The sequence below is a fragment of the Ochotona curzoniae genome, unplaced genomic scaffold (assembly GCF_017591425.1).
Source record: "Ochotona curzoniae isolate NIBS_2020 unplaced genomic scaffold, NIBS_Ocur_1.0 scaffold_3890, whole genome shotgun sequence".
NCBI classification, from domain to species: Eukaryota; Metazoa; Chordata; class Mammalia; order Lagomorpha; family Ochotonidae; genus Ochotona; species Ochotona curzoniae.
This window is the reverse complement of record NW_024467115.1, coordinates 7898731-7911053: the sequence shown is the minus strand read 5'-3', so window position 1 is coordinate 7911053 and position 12323 is coordinate 7898731. Positions and strand designations below refer to the sequence as shown.

At 37.8% G+C, this 12323-nt stretch overlaps 1 protein-coding gene across 2 annotated transcripts in view; it reads right to left on the bottom strand.

Annotated features, from left to right (window-relative positions):
* Positions 1-800: 800 nt before the first annotated feature.
* TRMT11 (tRNA methyltransferase 11 homolog) overlaps positions 801-12323 on the bottom strand; it is a 58452-nt gene continuing 46929 nt past the window's right edge. For both annotated transcript variants that reach the window (XM_040965191.1, XM_040965192.1), the window contains one exon: positions 801-1353. In XM_040965191.1, coding sequence (XP_040821125.1) covers positions 1222-1353 — 132 coding nt within the window. In that variant the 3' untranslated portion in view covers positions 801-1221. The remainder of the gene's footprint in view (positions 1354-12323) is intronic.

The following is a 12323-nucleotide window of genomic DNA, read 5'->3' as shown; positions in this document are numbered from 1 at the left end:
AATTTTTAAATAAGTTGGTTTATGAAATACTGAAAGCAAATTGTCCTTGAATACTTTTTGATTTTCCCCAGTGTGCCACAAATCATATCCAGAAACCCAAACAAAACAATCACTGAAATGTTTGAGATCTGCTGCTGAAATCCAGAGCTTCAAGACTAGAGGGAGAAAGAGGCAAAAAAAAAGCCTGACCCCGGAGTCTTCTGAGCTCCAAAGACATGCAAGTTAATATTGTGAATTCATAAAAGCCAGCAGTAACACTAAAATAATACTAATAACATAAATAAAAATAGTCTGGTTAAACGGAGAGGCTGCACTTACTGCCACCCTGCTGAGGTACATCTGACCACCAAAAACAGGAAAGCTATTAGCATCCGGAATTAACGGGTAGAGTGGTTTTCAAACAAGATATTTTCATAATGGACACAATGCGAACTCAGCAAACTTTCTACTTGAAGAAAAATATAGCTTCTATTTCAAAGAGCACTGATTAGACCTAATACCATTAAGGAACCATCAGGGACTTGCGTTGTTACCGCTTTTAACTATCAGTTACTTTCTAAACCAGAAATTGTGGGTAGTTAACTTGACCGGCAGTCAAGGTTCAAGAATGCAGGAGCAAATCCAAGGTACAGAGGAGCTTCAGATGTGGACAGCCCTTCAGGAGTTTGGAATCTTCAAGATTGTCAGGTCCTAGCTCCTTTCAACACCACTATTATCGCTGTTATTACTTATTGTCTGGAACGCTGAACAAAATATCATGTCTGTCCCCCCACCCCCGGAAAGCACTGAACACCACATGATTTTTAAAAATCTCAGTAAGGTTTATTATTGGCAATGTAAATCAAATACAATAAAAACCCAAATTCATTTACTTCATGAATAAATTCTATCACTAATTATCTTGAAAACCGGCTGATATATGTAAAAAGTCAACAATATTAATTTCCTTTATAAATTGTCAAAAATACGACTATTTTGAATTTAACTACATTAATACTTAAAAGTACAAATATAAATTAAAATCCAAAAGATCTTACAATGCATACAACAAAATATTCAAAAACAACAATATTTTTGAAAGAGTTGCTTGCTTGGCAGCATTCGAATACACACTACAGGATTCTAAAACAGTACAGGTTTTCTGGACTCCACAGGAGAGTCCACATTCAGATTGTCTTTCCTATCAACACCTTAGTCCTTCTTCAGTCCAAATCTTCATGTTCACTCCTGACTTGTTTTTTCTTCCTTGGTAATTCTTTTCGTCACTCCACTGAAATACTTTTCACGGAAAGAATTATGGCCTTGATACAGGAGAAAATGCTCACTTAGCAGATGTGAATACTGGTCTCGGTTCTGGAAGATTGGAAAACACAAAAATAAAATAGCTGTTTGGATTTATTTTTCAAGTTAGCAGACACATTACTCTAAGCAAAATTCCACTGTCAGGTGCACATTTGCTATAATTTAAGCTGGAAATTCACCATCACTTTTCATCTGCAACAAGCACGGATGTTCATATCGTTTTGTCACCTTGGCGGCTCCCCCACAACAATCCCTTCTCCCCACCATCTAACGCTGACCCGAGGTCAAACATTTTCACTACCCAGAGAAGGCAGAGAGAATCAGGGCAAGATGGCACAGTCAAGATCAACTTTTGATTCTTAGCAAGTACTAAAATCATTTGTGGCCACTTCTAAGAATTATCAAGCAGGGAAGCTTTTGTGCAAGGAAAAGCTGTCTTCCAACAAATTAATTCATCTCTATCATGTCACATGGACACATAAAACTTTTTATGGGTTATAGCCACATTCAGTTAATAATCATACATTTCTGGTCACTCTAAATACAGCAGTAGGTGAACACACACTCTGAAGCGTCACAGGCAAACACAAACTAACGCTCAGTCCAGCATTCAGTGGATGGTAGAGATACCGATCTGTGCTAGAATGCCACAGATATTTTGGATTAGAAATCTGAAGGACAGACAGATTTTTTATTTTTTATCGAAATACCAGTTTGTCAGCCACATTTACTAACCATTCCGAACTGTGGAAAAAAAAAAAACTAACTAGACATAAAATTTCATTTTCTATATATTTTTGTAAAGTCATGTACAACAACATAAGGATTTATGGATTTTGCAAACAAGTATTGAGACCCAATCAGAAAATATAAAACCTAATATTTTATCCTGATTTCAGCATAGTAAGTGACTTTTTATTCTCCTGGAATACTCTCCTGATGTTACACAGGAGGTTTTCCATTTCTAATATCTTTAATACTCTTGCTTTGCACAGTGAAAAAAAGTGACAGACATATATGTAATGAGCTATAATGACCCTCAAACTATTTTTTGTATTTTCACCTATTCCTATCAGAAAAAGTGTTCATCATTTGCTTTGTACCTTAACACCAATAAAAGCTGCCAGACACAGCCAAAATAAATGTATGTTGACTCATCTGCTTATTTAGACACAAGTTTGCCACACATATTCTTAAAAAAGTATATAAACATCTAAATTATTAAAAATATTAAACATTCCCAAATTCATTTTATGGCATTAAGCATATTATATTTTCTGATTCCTGCAAGAACATGAAAACACCCCAAGGTTACTAACTTCAGGTCACATATAATCTCTAAAAAAATAAACTTTATGTACTTAATCTGTTGGCATTAAACTAGAGAGTGCTAAATGAAAGTATTTGCTGAATATTTCTTATGAGCCCAAAAGCATACTAAGCAATTTATATACATTATGAACTACTATTACCATTATTACTATTATTACTATTATTATCATTATTTTGCTATTAATACCATTTTAAAGATAAGGAATTATTTAAGAGAACAGGCCCAGGGTACCCAATTGGTAAGGGCAGAACTGAGTGTGGACACAGGTCTGTTCAACCCCAGGACTGTGTTCTTCCCTATAATGCAAAACAGCTTTTTCAGGCCAGTATATTCTTCCTCAACTCCAGATGTGGGGTAGCTCCTTGAATGAACACATAGTAGAACAAAACTTGGACGATCAAATTGCCTACCAAGAAACAGCTGGATATGAAGCATTAGTGGAAAGGATGCATTTCAGTGACATACAATTTTCATACAGGAGCACAGGGATGCTAAGGAGACTACAACCCCAGGAGGACCGTCCCCAAGACAACAGCAATGCAAAACAATGTGCTCACATCTACCCCAACGTGTTCATTTCAACGCTTATCAGAAGTCTGATAAGCACTGAGGGCACAGGAAAGGATGGGGCCTGTCATTAACCACTGCAGGCATTCATTGTGAATCGTATTCCTACATCAAATAGGGTCACAGGAAGAGCCATCCAGCTGCGTGAGCTTGTAATTACAGAATTGCTACACACTCAGAAGCCATGTCCAGAGGCGCTCATTTGGCATCAGCTCCCACCCAGTCACCAAAATCAGAAACTGGGTCAAGTCCCTCTTCTCACATTTGCTCAAAACTGATCTACTTCGCTCCACCTACACTTTCCTCATTTCACTTCTTTCGCTATTTCCAGCTGCCCTGCCTTCAGTGGTCCCTTCTCCAAGCTATTCTCCATACTGTAACTAAACCAAATCTAGTAAAATGCAAATGTGACATGCCAGTCCCCTGACTGAAGCCCAACTGAGTTCAAATTTTCCCCAATGTTCATTTTTTCCTGGCCCAGGGCAGTCATGTGGCGAATATACCACTGGAAGGAAGACACACACACACATACACACACACCCAAACACACACCCTTTCTCCCTCTTTATTGTTTTGATCCAAAGCAAGAAACCAAGGCAAGGTGAAGTGAGGGAAGAGAAAAGAGGGAAGAGGAGGGGAAAGAAGAGAGGAATGAAAACACCCATGATATTCTTTATCTGAAGAGTTTAGAACCACCAATTTCTTAGAACATAATAAATGCAACACAAGTCCAAAGCTCTAGAGACACGGCATCAGAAACATGTACCATTGGGAAAGCTTAGAAGTACCACTAATCCTAGAACTGTACCTTTGGGAGGAGTGGGGAGTATGGGTAGAATCCTATTTTCTTTATTTCCCCAGGACGTGGAGAAGAATGTGTGTGAAGGATTGGGATCCTGTGCTGGAATGCCCCCTTTCATAAGAAAGTGACCTGCCAAACAGAGCATTTGTTAAGAAAAACTCTTGGCTAAACCAAAAGCTTCCGATCCATTGTGCAGCCAGGGATCTGGCAAGCGCCCTGCCACCACCTTCGGCATAAGCTCTGCTTCAGCATGCGCCAGACACGCAGGGTCCTGCTACTATTTTCATTGAAGAGGGAAAGCCATGGTTCCCCAAATGTTCCTCAGCAAACTTTCAGTAATCTGATCTAACACACATCATCTCATACACAGCTCCATCCACATAAATGATATGCACTTAGGAACAATACCCTCTTAAAATACACTTAGTTCATATCTGATTTACTCTACATACATGCAGGATTTAGAATCTGCTACCTCAATGTTGAGGAAAACAAGCTTAACATGTTTCTCTTTTCACTCTACCTTTAGTTTGCCAGAGCTCACACTTGAGACGATGATACTCAACTCTACATATTTTTCATCTCCTCTTCACTACCCTTCTGTATTCACATTCCCTACTCATTTCAACCAGGAATATCAACAGATTTTTTTTTTCAACTCAGTATCTCCAAACCCTAAGTGTTTACTTAAGGAGAGAAGAGTAACTTTAAGAAAAACCATCTTCAATCTCTGAGTACGTCAAGCTTCCCCCACATGACTCCTAGTTTCTCTAACATCTTCCACTTTATCTACCACCATCAATCACACCACCTATGTATCATAAAACTTGAGTTCTGCCCAACTTTAGTAAGAAATACCTGCTGAAAAATAAAAATAACACAAAGAATTAGATAATGCCAAAACAGAAAATTAAAACAAAAGGGTTACAGGTCACCTTTCCCAAACTGCTTAGCTATTGGTAATAATTAAGGAGATGCGAATAAAATATATCAAGATTGATTATTCTTATCATTAAAAAATCAAGACTGTTTCTTTAGAAATATTCCTGCATGTTACCAATGGGTTTTTAATGGAAATATACAGCATTTATATTTATCATTTATCCTCATGAGACTATTAGCAATTGTAAATATCACAAAAATTACAAGATCCAGTTTAACAAAGGAAATACATATATGTTTTACATAATTATTAGATTGCATTCACCTTGTCATCTAAATTCTGTAGATAAGGAAACGTGGTTGGGAGAGCTAAAGTTACTTGGCAGAAGTCACACAACTAACAGGCAGCACTACCAGAACCACAGCCTAAATCGGATTTCAGAGCTTGTGCCATTTCCACCTTCCTTTTCTCTCTTTTTAAAGTAGAAATTGCATCAAAAACAATTGTTAGAGTTAATTTCCCACATGGTAGATTAGGGGGTCCTGCAAAATTCAGTGCGACACTGAGAGGACATTCACGCTGGACAGCAACGCTATGGTAGCACATACTGCAGATCTTAACTTTTAGACAGAACCCCTGTAAGCACTGTCCCACCTAACCAATTTTCTGTCCTATCAGTACTGTTTAATTCTAAATAGAAACCATTCCAGGAGGATTAACACATTTCCCAATGAAACCTAAGGAAGCCTTACAAATCTGATTCACTTTTATGTGTATACTACCCTCTGCTGGCCAGATTCAGCAACTCTTCTTTTTCATAATGTCTGGTATGGACACAAAGTGTTCGGCAGGGCACATCACACACCTGTAAGTCAGAAACGCTGCTTCCCCAGATGTTTGCAAGTCCTAGATTCACACAGACCAACCTGACCAGCATGGCCTCTCTCACTAGCGAGCATGAACATTTATTCATACTTTCGTCTTTTCAACAATGAGATGGCAATATACAAATAAAGATGCACATTTGTGATTCCAGGGTGTGTTACTAGCACTTGGGCCAATTAGCCCTGCAAAATTACTCTGTGGGCCAAGAAAGAAGTAGCATATACAACTTTTACTCTGGAGTGTAATAAGTTCTAACACTTAAAACTAACACTTGGGATAAAATGTAAGACACCCTGGGTTTCACCAGGAAAATGTGTGCATGTTTCTCACACTGAGCATCACAAACCACTCAGACTTTTATAGATGCTTCACTGAGGATGAGTTAAAATTATCTACCTAATTACTGCCATTATCTTTTATCATCTACTCCTGAAACAATGGGAAGGTGTTTTAATTTTCCATAATATTTTGATTCAGTAGTATTTTTGGTTTGCTTCTCATGAGGAATGAAGCCTAGAGATGAGGATTGAAATGGCTATGTCACACTAGTTTTTGAAGAATAATGTCAGGGTGATGGTAACATTCGATGAAATTTGAGCAAGACTTTCGGCTAGCTGTAACGATCTTCTCTTTCTTTTCCTTCAAATTGATGATCTAAATGGTGCATAGTATAACTGCTTTCCTTCTAAGAGGGCCCCAAATAATCATCGCAACAGTTAGTATTCATTTGATAAACATTTATTGCATGGTGAGCAAAACAGGGTCAGTGAACTCACACAGCCTTAGCACTGATGGGGAGACAGATGTTAAGCTATACCCAGCTGAGCCCAGACAAATAAGCTGTTTTGAGACAGGAGGTGACATCTAGGTGTAGATGTGCAGAGAAAGCTCAAGAATGGCCTCCCTATGGAAGTGAGATTTATCTGAAACATCTAAGATGAATTAAATTCATGCAAAGAAAGGAAGAAAACCACATTCCAGGTACAGAAAGCACGGTGTGACCTTTGAGAGAAAACAGAGCGGAGTCCATCCTGGAACCTAAAAGAAGATCCACATGGTGAAGGTGCCATGTACCAAGGGGATAGGGGTACAAAGCAAAACTGGGGAAGGGCCATGGACACACTGGGCTGGGCTATGGGCTAGGAAAAGGACTCTGTCTTTGAACCTAAATTTTACAGAAAGTCACAGGAGAATTTCATTATTTCCTTAGGCTCTGATAGATACCCTGGGCACTTACAGGAAATGGGAGAGAGAAATGCAGACGCAGCAGGGAAACCAGCTGGAAGAATCCTGTAGGAGCCCAAGAGAGCAGCACCACACCATGGTCCTTAGGATTTAGAAATTAAAAGGCATACAAAAATCTGCTATCCTGTCAGTGGTCACAGGCCAGAGTTCTGAAAAGTTTCCCTCGGCCTTACTATCCATTAATTCACTTGGACCTACAAAGTCTACCTTCCCTGAAAACTCCCACTTCCACGTTCCTTGGCTACGGTCTCATCCTCTTTGCATGGCTACTCCAGGAGTTGTATTGCCAATGTCAGATTATCTGTCCATGACTCAAATCCCCCTCCAAGTCAGAGAAAACTTGACCTTCATCAGTCATGAACTTTGGTCTCTCTCCTAACACACTTCATGGGCTTGTGCCCACCTGTGGGATGAACTTGCTATATACAGGGTTCTTCAAGACAGAGAATCCCCTCAGTTTCCTGGTTGTCTCCAGTCAGGCAGGTTTCTCGTGTGCACTACATCCCTGCCAGGCCTCTGCACCCGCTGAAGGTTCATGTCTTGCCTATCAAGGGACTGTCTCTCGGGTACGTATGCTCTAATGTTCACACAAGGCCAATGACTGCCACGGAATGCAACATGCTGGTGCAATGGCTTGTCTGCCCATTCTGATGTTCAAATTTGCTCAGATAAGGACTAAGCCTTATCCATCTGTGTAGTGAACACTAGATACAAATGATTCCAATAGAGCACATACTGAGTGAGGGAAGTCATGGATTTCCCCTTAGGGAATGTGCAATGAAGGCAGGAGGCAAAAATACAAAGGAGAAGTACACGGATGTAAAAACTGTGAATGACAGTACTCTCCCTTTCCGTTTCTTATACTACCTTTTCTAAAGTTTCAGCAGTTCTAAACCTCATACATTCATTCTTATTTACTCACCCTCAGGAAAAACACAGCCCTGTCTCAGCGGTAACATCACTCATTAGGTACTTGCTTAAGCCTAACATCTCATTTTTCAAACCCCTCCTGACCATGCTCAGACTAAGCCAAAATCCTTTCCTGGTGTCCTTTACAGCATGTGTTAACTTTATGGAATCCCCAAACCTTTAGTGAAGCTACCTAAGGCTAATCACCAATTTATAAAATTGCTGTTCGTCACAAATAAGGGATCTCCCCTTTCTAGGCAATGGAGTCCTAGAACTCTGCAGTCATGCGGCATGACACCAAATGGCTTCTTTTTAATTGTAGGTCAGATTTAAGCTGTCCTTTAGCTCACTGACAGTTCCTGATAATGAGATAATGATTTCTTCCACCTCACCAGTATTAACCTTAAGTCATTTATATTCTCCAAGTGACAGCAGTTTATATAAAACAGCAGTTTCATTGCAAACACTTGAATACAAATGGTTTACAAAACTTAAATCTGAGATAAGTGGAAACCCCAATGCTGTTGCCACAACAAAGGCCACCAACCTGGTGGTACTCATCTGGTGCTATCAGGAAAGACATCCAGACTCATAAACAGACTAAGCTGCAATCTATACTCCTAAAATAAGGTGTGAGGAAGAAGGCAAAGGGATGCAAGAGAAAAAACAGCACTTGGTTGACTTTCTCATAATCAGCAAAGTGGAATGAAATGTAAAGGACAGTGTTAACCAGAATGGCCTCAGTTCAGCCTCAGGGTAATTACCCATGTCTGGGTTTGTTTAAAAATCCTGCTCTTCTTATCAAAGTTCCCCACTGTTTTACATCTGGTATTGGACAGTAGCTATAGAAACCACTTGTGCTAAAGTTACACAACTATAAACAGCACTAGGCCATTTCCAAACCAAGGACAAGCAGGTCAAAAGTCTGGCATCCAATACGATTAAGAAAAACTTCTAGTACTATCCTCAATGGGAAATAGGTGAGAAATCTTTCTTTAAAGTAAGTTTTTACATACAATCTATTCTTTAAAAAAATATTGCATTACTTTGAAAACATTAATTGCCTAAAGGTCTATGGAAATATTTTAACATATATTTAAATCTTCATCTCTAGAGTTCTAAGTATGAGTGACAATTAACAATTGAACTTTGACATCTAGCATCCAACACATAATTTCTTAATTATAAAAAGGGCATTGTGAATATTCATACATAAGTAAGAATTAGCACTTTCTACATGATATCTACTAAAATCCACATAAAAGTAGAATCTCAAATATTACAAATAAACAGTGTAAAAATTAATAACTTCCATGCTGTATCTATTTCTTTAAATGGAAAAGATTCTTCCTTAAGCAATGAAAGATGTGTAACAGATTAAAACATGTACAAATATGTGCTTGCACACACTAATTCGGAGACCATTCTTCTCAAAGGTAAGTCTTTTAAATTTCCATAGTCCATTAAAAGAAACAGAAAAAAGCAATGTCATTATGTAAAGTTCAAAAACAAGCAAACTCAATTTGTTTAGGGATGAATGTAACAGTGCTAATATTACAAGGCAAGGCAAATTCCTGTTAACATCCTGGGAGGCGGTAGATGACGGTGTGATTTCCTGGGTCCCTGGCACCCACATGGGAAATCTGAATGGGTTTCTGGGCTCTTGGCTTTGGCCTGGCTCAGTCCTCAGTTGTGGGCATCTGGAAGTAAATCAGCAAGTAGATAAGGTCTATGTATCTATCTATCTATCTGGTTTTCAAATAAAAAGTTTTAGAAGTATCATAATGGTGGTTGCACCTGCAAAGGGAGGTATTTCTGAACAGAAGTGTTGCGTGGCATTATTCTGTCATCTTCATCTTGATGATGACTGAACAAACACGCATTTTGTAACTATTTGCTAAATGGTATTTTCATGTTTTAGGCAAAAAACAACATATGAAAAACTCAGGATTGGAATATTGCAAGGCCAGAGAATAAGAAGCAGATACAATGTCATGTTTGAAGTTGAAAAACACTGAACTGAAAAGACAGTTCTCAAATTACCATGGGTAAAATCCAGAAAAATAATTTAAAAAGTATAAAATGAAAAATATGTCCTTCTTTCAAGAATTACTAAAGAAGCACCAGAGGATAATACTGAGTCTACCTTGAGATTTCCCATTTCCTTAAACTTACACGTTAGGATCTCTGATTATTATTTACATTTTATAAATGACCTATGCCTATGATTCTATAACACCTGTACTTTAAAGACTGTTTTACTATCACAGCTTAAAAACACGAGCATTAGAGCCAGACCACGTGCTCTCGCGGCTTCAGGGAACTGCTTGTTTCTGCAAATAAAACAGTCACTAACCAGCACTCTGAGATGCAAGATTCAAAGATCTTAATTCATTGCCTTTCCCAGAAATGGTGAAGAACAGATCTTTTCCTTTTTCTTGGTACATCAGACACAATCATTCAAAAAAAAAAATTTGTTTGGCAAAATAATTTGAAATGTATTTTATTTACCAAAAAAGAAAAAGTGAAATTATGACCCCCTCTAACACTGAAATTGAAGAAAAAGGAAACACTATCAGCAAGAGCAAATTCCTTTGGAACTGTTCTAGTCCAGGTTTTTCAAAGACCTCAAACTACAACAATATTTGCAGACAACGCAATCCGCTCCCATCTGACTTCCTTTAAAAAATACATTTTTAAATGTTACTGTCCCATGCTACATTTTGACAGTCATGAATCCTGGTTAGTGTTAAGACCTAGCCGGGGCTTATGTCCAAGTGCCACAATTTACTCTGACTTGGTATCATTCTGTCTCATTTTTCCTTTAAACAAATGAGGTGTCACCTACACCTTACCAAAGGATACTTCTAATTTCTAATCTTTCAAAGGTATAATAAAAAAGCAAATCTACAATAATAGCAAGAGATAGGCAACCATCACAAAATATTTTGGGAGGTAAATCTAATCAAGAAGCTGCCTATGAAAAATATAGTATATACTATATTATACACTATATATATATGCTATATATACTATATTATATACTATATGTGCTATATATAGTATATGCTATATAACATATACATACTATATATGCTATAGTATATAGTATAGTATATATACAGCATATATATAGTATGTGTGTGTGTATATATATATATACTATATATACTATATAATGACGATAAAAACATTCTAATACAAGAAGCTGCATAGCATAAAAACTTTAAAGTTTCCTCTACTTCAGGGCATCCATAAGCCATGTTCTCAGGTGACCACAGAGTATATTCTCTCCTTTCCTTGTTTAAGAAACATTGTTATAACAGCAATGATTGCTTCTCTTTTTTCAGCTTCAAGACATTTCAGTTCTTTATTAAAACACTCAATTCGGGGCATACTTCATTCTGATATACAACTCGTCTTCTTCGTGTTACTAGACTGTCACTCAGCCCAAAACAAAAAAATCACATAAACTTTCATTATTTGCCACTTGACCTATTATTCCATCATTAATTCAACTGAGCCATACAAAATGACAACTGATCTATATGGCAGCAATTAGTCTAAATTGATATCATATGATATCTAGAGCTAAACATGCCTATACGTTAGTACTTCATAAATGACTAAAAGTTTATAGTAGCACATCAGGTAAACAAGTCACAAAGCAGGGAAATATCATTGCAATGTAATGGGCTACTTGTGACACACACATCTCCACCTGCTCCACTTTCAGTTCAGCCTCCTGCTTTCGTGCAAGAAAAAACAGCAGGTGATGGCCCAAATATTGGAACATGTGTCACTCACATGGGATACACTCTGCCATTCAAATAGACAAATCAATGATAAAAACATAAACAGTGCGCAGGTGGTTCCTTTGATACAATATTAACTTAAAATAGTTTTTTATATTTAAACCATTATCTATTAGAGAGCAGATTGCAATACATGAAAATTGTTTTAATTTCAAGGAGGACCCAGCACAATAGTTCATGGCTAACTCCTCACCTTGCAAGTGCTGAGATCCCATATAGGCATCAGTTCGTATCCCAGCAGCTCCACTTTCCATCCAGCGCCCTGCTTGTCGACTGGGAAAGCAGTAGAGGGTGGCTGAAAGCCTTGGGACACTGAACCTACATGGGAGATGCAGAAGCTTCTGGCTCCTGATGGGTTCAGCTCTATCCATTGCAGCAATTTGGGGAGTAAAACAATGGATGAAAGATCTTCATATCCTTCTTTCTGATAATAGATAAGTATATGATATATGTATATATATATATATATTTTTTTTTTTAAGAAAATCTTGAGAAATGTTACTCAGGGTGTGCTCCCATCTATCCACGAAGATTCTGGTAGAAAAGGTTATGTAAGGTGACGTTCATTTAACACAAAACAAC